The 14,060-nt window shown below is 37.6% G+C and overlaps 1 protein-coding gene across 5 annotated transcripts in view; it reads right to left on the bottom strand.

Annotated features, from left to right (window-relative positions):
• Positions 1–13,827, bottom strand: part of igsf9ba (immunoglobulin superfamily, member 9Ba) — a 102,266-nt gene extending 88,439 nt beyond the window's left edge. For 3 of the 5 annotated variants that reach the window (XM_038303350.1, XM_038303351.1, XM_038303355.1), the window contains exon 1: positions 13,493–13,827. In XM_038303350.1, the coding sequence (XP_038159278.1) occupies positions 13,493–13,556 (64 nt within the window). In that variant the 5' untranslated portion in view covers positions 13,557–13,827. The remainder of the gene's footprint in view (positions 1–13,492) is intronic. The other 2 variants (XM_038303352.1, XM_038303353.1) reach the window with 1 other exon arrangement.
• Between the last annotated feature and the right edge of the window lie 233 nt (positions 13,828–14,060).

The following is a 14,060-nucleotide window of genomic DNA, read 5'->3' as shown; positions in this document are numbered from 1 at the left end:
AAACATGCCTTTAGCTGACAGAGCAACCCACTTAGAGCAGCAATTATACCCAAATTGTAAAAAAATGTATATTTTGCATTTAAGAAAAAAAAAAACATGTTCTTCAGTCAATATTCAGAACTCCACATGTCCAAAAGTTAGTCTATCCTGGTTTAATTCTGTAAAAAAAATCTTTTAAGAACCCTTCATTTATTCCTATTTATTAATTTATCAGCAAAATAATCGTTAGTTGCATCCCTAATATAATAGAGTATATATAGTTTAAATATTACAAGCATTTATTCATTATTTTAATGGTTATGGATTACAGATAATGAGAATCCCAAATTAATTGCCCCAGAAATTGCTAACTATTCGAAAGTCGATATTGCAGACTCATATTGTCACATTTTAGTCAACTAATTGATTCAAAACTACCCTTCTAAATATTCTACATCAGGGTTAGCAGGTTACACAATAATAGTAAAGACTGCTAACTTTACACATGTCAAGATGTCAGTCAGCCACAAGACGTAATAGCTAAAAAATGTTGACAAAGGGCTGTTTCCAAGCACATTTATAGAACATTGAGTGGAAGGAAAAGGTGTGGTGAAAAAGCAATGCACCTCTATGACATAAAAAAACTTTTTAGCTATAGAAAGATTGGAATGAGCACTACACACACATAAATCCACCCATGGGAAACAAATATAGCATCCCTTGTGTCAATCCACTCCTGAAAAAGAGACCAGACCATTCAGTCATGAACATTTGTTTGGTTAAACTTTGCATTTGAAGTGGACAATAGGGTCTGGGCATCTGAAGAATGAGTGAATAGCCACAGAAGTCCAGTTGCTTGAAATACCCTTATGCACAGAAGGACTTTACCACATTCATTGATGATATGGGGTGCAATATCCTCTGATGTTGTTAGTTCACTGCATGGTCAATGCAGTCAATTTTAGATCACTCTGATTCCTTTAGCTGAGAAGTGTTATGGAGATCCTAATTTTTATTTTCTAGTAGAGATTTGCACCTTCCCACATTCCCAAAGGTATCAAAAGATGATTTAATTACCATGGTTACATTGAATACTGACTGACCACCAAACCTGACTGATAGAGAATCTAACAGGAATCTTTTGTCAAGATGAAGATGAGAGACACCAGACTCAACAAAGCAGATGAGCTGAAGGGTGCAATCAAAGCAACCCTCCTTCCATTAAACCAGCTCTCTTATTGGTTATTTTGTGAACCAAGTGTGGCAGTCCAACCAATGAGAGAGCTGCTTATATCTGAGGAGCAAGTGTGATTGGTTTTACTTGTTTTCAGTATGCTCAGGGGCCAAAAGGCTAACACAGAAGGTAAATAGAGAGGGGAACGTAAAAAGAAAATGCCATTTCAAAAATAATTTGAAAATGGTAGTTGAAAACGAAGATGGAATAAGGAATAACACTTTTAAGTGTTTGACTAGGAAAGGTATTTATAATCAGATTTCTGAATTTTGTTTTTAAATCTCCATTTAGAAACAGGATTGATTTGATCAATCAATATCAATCAATAATCAAATTAAAAATGTGCAATTAGGAAACGCTTTTCAAACTGGATTTAAAATGGAGTGATTTAAATGTTAATTTGAAAATGCTGTTTTTCTTTTCTAGTGACTTTCTAGGTCCTCCATATTTCTAAGGGTAAAAATACTAATTCCATTGGCAGATAATCTTATTTAAATATTCATATTAAGGGTAAACACTTTTATTTTGAGAAATGTTTACTCAGTTTTTGCAGTGAAAGAAATTAGCCCCCAAAATATTTGAAAGACCAATGAAAATCACAGATTAAGTTCATTTACATTGATTACAAGATAATTTTTTATTATCTCTTTTCTTCAATCCGGGAGTAGACAAAAATCTTTTTTTTTTTTTGTTAATGTGTTGACCTCACTTTTAAAAGCATGAAGGGAAGTTCACAAAAAAATATATTTTTGGGTTCAAAGTAGGGCGCATTACAAACTGTGACTGACTACATGTACTCAGATTCAAGAGGATTGAAAGTAACCCGTCAAACCAGAACCACATGATCTAAAAATGTGGCTTTCCCAGAATGCTGCAGGCTTTGTTTGCAAAGAGGACTCCGCCGGGACCGGACTGGCTGAGGAAGAGGAAGGCCGAGAGGGGGCGGGGGTGGGGGGGCACTGCCAGAGAGAGCTGGCAGGTGCCCAGCACTGCGAGTCTGCCATCCACAGCTTGAGCACAGCCTTTCCCCTAAGCTCATTACTAAGCTTTACTCTCACGATCGTTAGAAAATAAGGCATAGAGGAAAAACAGCATAGATTTGTAAAGGAAAGCTGTGGTTTGTGTTTGATTCAGGGTAGAAAGAAGTAAAATCTCTGCATGCTAGATTTAGAAAAATATATCACATTAATGCAAAAAACTCACTTTTATATGTATAGTAATAGAGATTTACAGGAATGTGTATGGATGGTTAACATCTCAAGCTAAACTGTCAGACCGTAGTCAACATTTGAAATTAAACAGTAACAGGAAAAGAGAAAGGATACAAAGATCAAGGCAACACATTTTTCTAGCCTTAACAACTGAGAGTCAACATTTTCAAGGGGAAAAAATGGCAAAATTGTCAAAGATGACAGAAAGAAAATAAAAGAAAACGGTTTATAAAAAAGTTATGTCAGAAGAAAATTAGTGCCTCAAATATTAACTTTATTGGTTCCAAAGATGCAAATATATATATTTTTATCTATATATTAGTCTGAAAAAAGTCAAGTAGCCATAAAAAGATTGAAACATTCACAGGTTTACAAATAATAAATCAGTATCATTTGAGTATTTAAAATGGACTGCATTTAAACTCCCATAGAGCTTTAGCATTAGATTATGTCTTCTTTCTAGAAGAAACTGCAGGTATGTTTAACATTTCTGGCACCTTTTGGTTTCTTTTGACTCTTAAAGGACAATTTTACACTTGAGGTGTTTAGTCTGTTAAAATGAACTCAGTTTCGTTTGTTTGTGTAAATGAACACAGTCATTTGTTCTGCTTGGTATGAATTCACACAAACTCCAGAGCGGTTTGCTGATGGTGCAAACCTGACCTTACACAGCTACCGGCTGTACGGCCCAAGCTTGAATCCAAGTCCTTCACAAAGGTTTGCATCGCAGTATGATGCAGAACAGTGAACCTACTTACAAATGGAAAACTTTTTTTTTTTTTACTACAACGCACAAAACCACATAAAATCTTCCCATCAAGGTTTTCAAAGCTGATTGGTGTACTTTTTAGGTAAAAAATTGTTTAAAATAGCTACATAAAATACACTACTGATATGAATGTATTTTACAGATTTTATACTTTTTTGTAGATTTTCTCAGAATTGTTTTTGCAATTCAGCCTCAGCCTCTTTTTTTTTTTTTTTTTTTTTTTTTTTTTTACATCTGTCTGGGTTGGAATCCCACCCCAGACAGGTCTGACCAATTTATGTATTAACAATTTAGACTGACCTTTTAAGTTTCACTGGGTTTATAAGCTTTCTATTGACCTAAGTAAAGGGTTCTGATCCCAAGAAAACATGTGGTACAATGTTTTATGTAAAACTTTAAGTATAAAAATCAATATTGAGTGGAAGTGTGAAACCGTCAAGGGAAACTTTTGAATTTGCCTTACCCACACAAACTTTTCAATTCACATAATAAAGCTAAAAAGCACAAAAAAATCCAATAAAATGAGATGCGTCTAGTAAATAAATTTAAAGTGACGGAACATTGAACATTGAGCTTTTATGGAATAAACGTGAGTGATGAACCTGAATCATGTTTAGCCTCAAAACCATAACATACTGGTTAAATGATGGGAACATCCTTAGTAGGATTTATACTTTGAAAGTCCCCTGTTAAGGTAATGGAAATTTGCATCGGTATAAAATCCATATTTATCCTCAAAGGGACACTTTCATGTTAACAGAAAAAAAAGGTGGCAGATTAGCAAACTATTCCAAGCAAATCGGATGTAATGATTTATCGGGTGCGTAGACCAGTTGTTGCTAGACATTTCTTGGTGGGCCCCCATTACATGTAACAATATAATCTCCTTTAAATAAAGAACTGCCACAAATAAAGTGTAAACATGTGTACATTGCACACGTCTATAAAGAGCTGCACAATGGCATGTGTAATTGTGCAGCAATTGCAGCCTAAGCACTGCTGGAGGACATCGCCGGTGGAAGAATGCAGTTGTATTTGAGTCCAGAGATCCTGCTGACCTGCTGGTAGATGATCATAGATGGCTTATTATGTGGTTTAAATGGTGCAACATCACAAAGGTACACTAAGCAACAATGCGTATCCATGGCAGTTAGAGATTTAACTGCCCCCTTGTGATGACAAGTTATTTTTTGAAGGCCCTGATTGACAGGTTGAGTATTTAACCCTTACCCGAAGCCATTCCACTAGGAGCCACGTCCATATGCTGCTCAGATATATGAAACTCCCTGAAAATGTTCTTAAACAGTTATACATCCAAGTACAATTTGAATCAAGGAGCCAATTTCTAAATGGGATCAAACTAGAACTAAAACAAATAATCGGATTAATCATGATTAATCGATTATTGAAATAATCCTCCACTAACTTAGTAATCGATGAATTGTTAACTGGAGTATAGAGATTTTAACACATGCCTTTAGCTGACAGAGCGGCCCACTTAGGCTGCGTTCACACTGCAGGCCTTGATGCTCAATTCCAATTTTTTTTGCGAAATCCGATTTTTTTTTTTTTGCTTTGCCGTTCATATTTCCAAATATATGCGACTTGTATGTGATCTTCTGTGTGAACTGCAGTCATACAACGCGTGTCCCGCATGCGCAGTAGAGGACGCAATGACGTCACAGGCCAGCGTGCTCTTTTTTTTCCGGAAGTAAACATGAATGGTATTGCCGGAGCGCATCTAGCGGTCTTTTCTAACCATAAAAACACAATCTTTTCAAGATGGTTAAACATAAATACTACTCTCCGCATCATCATCTGCCATGGTTGTTGTTTTTCTTGCTGCTTCTGCGTAGCAAGACTCATAATAGTGACCTTTGTCGGGTATTGATGGCGTTCAGGTCAGATGAATGCGACCTGAAAAGATCCGATTCATATCGGATTCAGGACCACATAGCCAAGTTGCCTGGGTTGCATTGGATTGGAAAAAATCAGATCTGTGTTGTTCAGACAGCCATGGAAAGATCAGATACAGGTCGCATATGGGCAAAAAAAGCGTGAATGTAGCCTTAGAGCAGTAATTATACCAGAATTGCAAAGAAATTTGTACATATTTTGATACTAAGATATTGACAGAATTTTTGTCTGTCAATATGCTCTAGACAGAACTCCACAAGTTGAGAACTTTCACCTGGTTTAATTAATAAAATGTCTTCTTTAAGGAACCTTTGGCTATCTGATTATTAATCAATTAATCGAAAAAAATTATTGACAGTTAATCCATATGCTAAATAATCATTAGTTGCAGATCAACTTTAGATTTATAACTTCAATTATATAGAGGGCAAGTTATGTTAAACTTGCTCATTAAATTGAAAGCAATAATTACAAAACTGTGCAGGTATTTATTGTGCACAAAAGTGTATCTAACAAAATGCTGCATGTTGGCCACTCAAATAACTGAGCTTAAAACAGATAGAACCTTTTTGACTTTATACAAACATTGTAAAACAAAAAAGAAAATGACTTTTATTAACAGCAAGTTTGTTTAGCGAGTCACTGACGTCATCCAATAAGTTGTTGCTCGAATGTAATAAATCTCCCTGAGGTGTGTTGACAAAGTCTCTCTATGGCTGCCTGACAGCATCATTGCCATGGTTATTTTGGCTGCCTCTTAGGTATCTGATTTGTATGTGTTTAACTGCAGGAAAAAGTACAAGTGAGCCTGGGAACAAATCCACACAAACTGGCATGTATGAAGGTAAGGTAAAGTATGATGTGACACTTTAAGGCACAGTTTTATATTTCTGGAAAAAGGAACCAAAACTGAATAAACAAACTAAAGATGTGAAAGCCCTCTGTTTTATTAAACCTTGGCTGGTGTCTTAGCAAGTCGGATTCATTTGGGGAGATGTATAGGTGCATTTATGGCGCAGATCAAAAACAGCTAGTTTTGTGTGAGCAAAGCTAGGTGTTATGTTTGAAAAACATAAGTCTTGGCCTACTCTCTGTCAAATAAATGCAGAAAACACAGCATGAAAACACAATGGATGGCTCTGTGGGTAGATACATCCAAATCAAGCATAACAGACATGATTCGTTGTCATACATGGTGTTAGGATGGAGTGAAAGCCACGACAGAAATACGACATAAAAAAACAGAAATATGGGCCATTTTTTAAGAAAGTGGCAGACATATGGGAGACCCTGATTATTTAAAACTACGAAAACATGATTCTAAAAAAAAAAAAAACATAGCCCGTGAAAAGCTAACTTGATGTGAGCTTAAATAACATCACTGACCAAATATTCTACTTGCCAGGGATATTTAATTACTTCTATACTGCCATCAGCGCCCCTCTTGCTTGGGTTTGATTTGTTGCCAAGTCGCTGCTGTCTTTGTTTAACTAACCCCAGGTCTCTCTTAGCATATGTGGCTTCCCTGACCAGCACTTGGCATTAAACAAGGTCTTTGCATGTGCATTTACTGCAAGTGGCTGCACATACAGAACCTGAGCCTACAGGGGTATTTCACAATGGAGATGACCCACAGTAGAGTTTTTGTCACAATATTTTCATTTGGTTGCAGTTTCTTTAATATTTTATATTATTTTTCACATTGCACATTCTACTATTAAGATGAGGCAAAAACTGCATCAGTAGTCCAACAGTGTGCTGCACAATTCTTTGTATCCCATACACATACCGCTTCAGGTCTGTAATAATCTTCATTGACAGCACTGGGGTGCAACACCAAGCTCAGTGTTTTTCGAAGCCATACACATCAGTAGGTTAAGAAATGTCAATACTGAACAGGGGTGTCGTTCAAAAGTCTCTAGCTGTTATAAAACCAAATGGATTTTGCTTAAAACAGTTCAAATATCTACACAGACTATCAGAGCAGTGTATTCTCATTATGAGTTCGTATGAAATTGTACGAAAAGTTATGCACCGTAATTTCGTACGTTTTTGACGTTTTTTTTTGGCTTATTTCGTCGTATTTTTATGTCTTGCCTCAAGACAAGATATCCTTGCGCATGCGCATCTTACGCACCATTCAATAACATAGATTTTAACATACAATTAACCCTAACCCTAACCCTGACCCTAACCCTAAAATACAAAACAGCAAGCAACGTAGTTAGAGACATGAAGAGGTAATTATTGCACTGTTTTTCCCAGTTTTACGTCCGTTCGCGGATCTGCTTTTTTCGTCTGTCTGGCTGCGTATGCGCACTGATCTGTTTTTTCGAGGAAAAACGTCCAAAACGTACAAAATACTGGGCATAACTTTTTGTACGATTTCATACGAACTGATAATGAGAATATGTTGATCAGAGGCATATCTTATATGCACCTTTAATCAGTTCCTATCTCCATTTTGTCCAAACTTATTCCCATTCAAACTTGTAAACCATTTAGCAGTAGTACTTGAAGATTAACAACGAAAGAGGTCCAGAAATGTAGGTTTATCTGAATAGATATCATCACTGCAACTTTTAGATATAGTATTACAGTAGGATATTTATATATATATATATATATATATATATATATATATATATATATATATATATATATATATATATATATATATATATATATATATATATATGCTAGAAATTTTTAAAATATGCTTGGTTGTAATTAAATTAAAATAACAGTATCATAATAACATTTAATTTATTCTAATTTATGCTTGTGATGCTCTTGTTGCCCTGCGACGGACTGGTGACCTGTCCAGGGTGTACCCTGCCTTTCACAGACTGATGGAGCTCCAGCCCCATTGTGAACCTTGATGGATTAAGCAGGAGAAGATGGATGCAGCGAACTCAAATGGGACCACAGGCTAAGCAAAGTAACACTAAAACAATGAAAAACATTTACAAAGCCTAAGTCTACCCAGACACAGAAAGGTTTGGCTTACGTAACTCAAAGTGGGAAGGATAGCCAGAAATTTTCCACAAGTAAATGTAGCATTAGTTTAAAATAGCTATACTTAATAAGAAGTAAAGGTATAGAGAAGTAAATCTGCTCCTAAAAGTAGTTTTCTTTAGATATTAAGCTAGAGATTAGACATTATTTAGGTATCAAAGTTGTGCATCCATACTGATGATAAATAGAAGCAATACATGAACTGAATCTGACTTAATTTAAATACCTACATAATTAAAATAGAAACAAAAAATAAATGTTATCATAATAGAAATCCTAACTTTTATCATTTATTATGGTGCCCATTTTTGCATCACAATTCTTCAAAGTGTTTGAGCCAGGTTCAGCTGTTTTTTTTAAAAGGAGAAAGAACATCTATTTGTAGCTCTCCTGATCCTTTGTTTATGCCTGACACAGTGCAAAGTGCACAACCAGCGAAATACCACTCCAGAGAAAGGAGCCAAGTTTCAACTGAGCTGAGCTGAGCTGCCCTGATCCAACGTCCCTTTTTTTTTCTGTTATGAAGCAAATTCAGGCCAGAAAATCTTACCTCCATCACCCACACAGGGAGAACAAACAACTGTTCAGAGAGCAAATCATCAAACATTCTAAGAATTGTAAAAAATAAAATAAGAATAACAATGAAAAAATACATATATAAACTATTGAAATTACTGAATTTACTTACTGATGAAAATCAGGTTAAAGAATTCAGAGATAACGCTTTTGAGATTCATTTGCTTCCTTACCAAAAGTGAGTAACACAAATCTATTCCATCATTGTCTTTTAGAAATTATTTATGAACTGACTGGTTGATGTAGTTAATTTACAACATACTAGTGTTGCACCGATACCAGTATCGGACGGGCCCCCGATACTGCCCTAAAATGGTGGTATCGGTATCGGCGAGTACCGACAAATAGGGCACCGATACCATTTTGAGAGCCATAAGTTTATTCAACTATTGTCACCCACTCCTGGTAGGCAATAAAAAGTTCTACTGGATTCACTTTGTATTAGATTTTTTCCTGCTTCACAAAGGTAGGCAGCAGCTCGACAAAGCCATGATGGCAATTATTTTACGTTTTTATGGTATCGGTATCGGCCGATACTGCACAGCCAGGTATCGGGTATCGGTATCGGGGCCAAAAAATGGCATCGGCGCAACACTACAACATACCATATACTCTAATACTGCTAAGGAAAATATCAAAGTAGGAACTTTACTTTAAATTTGCACACTAATACTCATTAACTTAAATTTTATGGTACAGACAGCTTTACTGAATCAACTACAGGTGCTGGTCATAAAATTAGAATATCATGAAAAAGTAGATTGATTTCAGTAATTCCATTTAAAAAGTGAAACTTGTATATTATATTCATACATTACATACAAACTCATATATTTCAGATGTTTATTTTGTTTAATTTTGATGATTACAAATGACAACAAATGAAAATCTCAAATTCATCATATCAGAAAATTAGAATATTGTGAAAAGGTTCAAAATTGATGGCCCCTGGTGCCACACTCTAATCAGCTAATTAACTCAAACCACCTGCAAAAGCCTTTAAATGGTCTTTCAGTCTAGTTCTATAGGCTACACAATAATGGGGAAGACTGCTGACTTGACAGTTGTCCAAAAGACGACCATCGACACCTTGCACAAGGAGGGCAAGACACAAAAGGTCATCGCTAAAGAGGCTGGCTGTTCACAGAGCTCAGTGTCCAAGCACATTAATAGAGAGGCGAAGGGAAGGAAAAGATGTGGTCGAAAAAAGTGTACAAGCAAGAGAGATAACCGCACCCTGGAGAGGATTGTGAAACAAAACCCATTCAAAATTGTGGGGGAGATTCACAAAGAGTGGACTGCAGCTGGAGTGAGTGCTTCAAGAACCACCACACACAGACGTATGAAAGACATGGGTTTCTGCTGTCGCATTCCTTGTGTCAAGCCACTCTTGAACCACAGACAGCGTCAGAAGCGTCTTGCCTGGGCTAAAGAGAAACAGGACTGGTGAGTGGTCCAAAGTCATGTTCTCTGATGAAAGTAAATTTTGCATTTCCTTTGGAAATCAAGGTCCCAGAGTCTGGAGGAAAAGAAGAGAGGCACTTCATCCACGTTGCTTGAAGTCCAGTGTAAAGTTTCCACAGTCAGTGATGGTTTGGGGTGCCATGTCATCTGCTGGTGTTGGTCCATTGTGTTTTCTGAGGTCCAGGGTCAACGCAGCCACATACCAGGAAGTTTTAGAGCACTTCATGCTTCCTGCAGCTGACCAACTTTTTGGAGATGCAGATTTCATTTTCCAACAGGACTTGGCACCTGCACACAGTGCCAAAGCTACCAGTACCTGGTTGAAGGACCATGGTATCCCTGTTCTTAATTGGGCAGCAAACTCTCCTGACCTTAACCCCATAGAAAATCTATGGGGTATTGTGAAGAAGAAGATGCAATACACCAGACCCAACAATTCAGAAGAGCTAAAAGCCACTATTAGAGCAACCTGGGCTATCATAACACCTGAGCAGTGCCACAGACTGATCGACTCCATGCCACGCCGCATTGCTGCAGTAATACAGGCCAAAGGAGGCCCAACTAAATACTGAGTGCTGTACATGCTCATACTTTTCATGTTCATACTTTTCAGTTGGCCAACATTTCTATAAATCCTTTGTTTTTATTGGTCTTCAGTAATATTCTAATTTTCTGATATGATGAATTTGAGATTTTCATTTGTTGTCATTTGTAATCATCAAAATTAAACAAAATAAACATCTGAAATATTTGAGTTTGTATGTAATGTATGAATATAATATACAAGTTTCACTTTTTAAATGGAATTACTGAAATCAATCTACTTTTTCATGATATTCTAATTTTATGACCAGCACCTGTATATTCTACTTAAAAAAAAGTTATACATTAAAATGGCAAAACTTTTCCAAATAATTTTTATTAGGTTATTTTGAAAGCCCCAGCTGATATGACTGTGTTATACTTCTGATCATTCTTGAAAATGTTGATCTCACATTTCTTCTAATAATAAAAATGTAGTGCCTTCTTGCACTTCATTGACATTTTACAATTTTTGTTATTTAATTCTAAATGGCCTGTACTTATATAGAACTTTTTCAAGACTTGATCAAAGCACTTTACACTACATACAGTCATTCTCCCATTCACACACACACTGGCTGAGGCAAGCTACATTGTAGCCACACAGGTGCTCACTGACAGAAGCGAGGCTCCTTCCAGTTCCTTTTGTCTACACGTGCTCCCTATTAGCTAATTAGTCCTCCCCTTTTTTCCGTCTCCCATATATACACCTCCTGTTCAGTTACTCTTTGCTGGATCCTCATCATTCGTTTGGTTTATTCCTCCATTGGTCACGCTTTTTTGGTTCTTGAGTTTTGGTTGTAAAACAGTTGAGGAGTTTGTATTTTGTATTTTTTTATTTTTTCAATAAATCTACAAGAAACCACCTCAGCTTCCATCTGTGCATTTAGGTCCTTAAAAACCTTCACAAAACCTGACAAGCCTGACTACCCATTCTGTAGCTTTTCTGTTTTTTTTTTTCAGTCAAGACTGCATGTGCAATGGAGTGATGTTTTTATGATACCCTTTATTATGTCCCAAATGAGCTGGATAAATCTTAAAATGTAAGCAACTGCCTGCTGTATGAGCTCTCCTTTTATTAAACAGATCTGTCACATCCATTGTTATCTGATTGATTCTAACCTGTTTCCGCTAACTCTAGTTAAATTCGAGCTTTACCATCTTCTTTAAGCCTTATTATGAATCCAGATGTTCTGGTAAAAACTTCAGAGATACATGTAAACAAGGAAAAATAATATAAAACACTCTAGTTTAGTGATAAATTGAAAGGCAGATTAAGGTTTGAGCATCTCAGAGATATCTTCAATGTTTTGTACACCGTTCATCCCATCACAAGACAGCAGAGCATGAAACAAGAACAAGCCAAAACTGACAGGCTGGGCAAGGAGAGTATTAATCCTAGAAGTAGCCCATAAGCCCATCGTAAGTTTAGAGGACCTCAACACCTTAGGTTTGAGAATTACCTCACATGAGTAGTAGGGAAGAGTGGTAAAAAAGAAGACATTCTTGGAAACAAGCCAAAAGAAGTCTTTTTTGTATTTTGTCACAAGCAAAATACTGAATAAAAGCAGGCATAAAGATGTATGAGGCCTGAACAATGTCCATACATACATTAAGCTACTATAAACAAGCTTAAACTATTTTGCAAAGAAGTGTGCTGAAAACTTGACATGAGAGCTAATTACAAATTGGCGCCGCCCTTTAAATTTGAAAGCAGTTTATTATGTCCTTTCACTTTACTATTATGCACCAAAATATCCCATTAGATCCTGTAAAATATGCTCAGGTCTGTAATCAATAACATATTTTTCCCACTGTAGAATATAACATAATTTACATTGACATTTTTTGTGCCACTTATGTTTCAACATTTAAAAAGGCTGTGTTCGAAAAAAAATAATACATTTATTTTCTTTCATTCCCCAACCGCAAATTCCACCCTCCGGCTTCCAATGAGGAGCCAGACCTGCTGGCAGACCAGTTGTGACTGGGTATGGTGTGAGGGGGTCATTGGGATCAGTTACCAGGCGACAGACTGGCACATGTCTCCCTCATCTGGGCGCAAGTGGGAAAGCAAGGTTAAGTAAGTACATGGGTCAACATCAGAGCAGATCAGAGGCAAATCAAAGCAAAATGGACAGTGTGCAGTTTTGCAGCTTTGCAGGAATGCGAGTATTTCTTTGAAGCTCTTAGATCAGCAGAGGCAAGCATGCGGCGGTGCATCAGTACCCCCCCACCCCCCAAGCTCTCTCTGGTGTGAAATCCTGCATTTTAGTCCAGACCATGCTGCAGCATGGTGCGTTATTAAATCCAGGAGTGCATTTCATCTGACATGTGATGCATTATTTAGCTTTTTTTTTTTTCCATCTGGAGGGCTGAGTCCTGGTCACACCCCTCTCTGGAGAACTCAAATGGGACTGCTGGGCTTTAATACAAATGCACACATTCCCCCCTTTCAGCAGTAGCGGATTCGTTATCCTCCAGGCTGCAAAAATGCGCCTAATACACACACACACACATAAAACAGACATCGGCCTAACCCAACAGCCATATCAGTCTAAGCTTGCTTTGTTATGATCTACTGTATAATGGTGCATATGCAAATGCTGGGAGATATGCACCAAAAATATTTGATATCACAGGATGAAATGAAATGTGCTGATGTGATCCAACATGCAGGATGATGGATAAAAAAAATGGCATGCACACACGCGCTTTAACATATATTGCACTTCAACTCACCTTGAGCGGCCGTTCCTCTGGTGCTGAATACACTTGCTATCAGAGTGGCCACATACCAAATCATAGTACTATTGCCGACCAGCTATTACCACGCAAAGTGCCCCGTTCGACCAATCTCTCATATTCGACCTTGCACCTCTCGGACTCTCGGCGCAAAGCCCCTTTTTCATTTCATGTCTTATTCTCTCTCCCCGCGGCGCTGCTGCTGCTTTGCCTTCATCCCTTCTTCCCTCCCCCGTCCTTCCATCCGCATCCTCTCCCGAAGAGACAGAGCACCTGCACCGCCGCGTTTGTAGTAGACACGGAGCCCTTTTTTTTTTTTTTTTTCCTTCCCCTATCCTCTCCCTCTCTCTCTTTACGAGCGCATAGTGAAACCAAGTGTGAGAATGTGCGCCACAGGTCCGCCTCTTCCACCGCCGGATTGGCTGTTAATGGAGGCTATGGGATGTGTATTGGCTGGCCCCGCCGCCCTGCCCTCCCCCTTCCCCCGCATGACGGGCCAGAAGGAGCGCTCCGATTCAAGGTGAGTTGGAGCGTGCCGTAGTGTAAGCGGGAGCCGCAGTATCAT

Source organism: Cyprinodon tularosa, unplaced genomic scaffold (assembly GCF_016077235.1).
Source record: "Cyprinodon tularosa strain WSP-4 unplaced genomic scaffold, ASM1607723v1 ctg51, whole genome shotgun sequence".
In the NCBI taxonomy this organism is placed as follows: Eukaryota; Metazoa; Chordata; class Actinopteri; order Cyprinodontiformes; family Cyprinodontidae; genus Cyprinodon; species Cyprinodon tularosa.
This window is presented reverse-complemented; position numbering and strand designations above follow the sequence as displayed.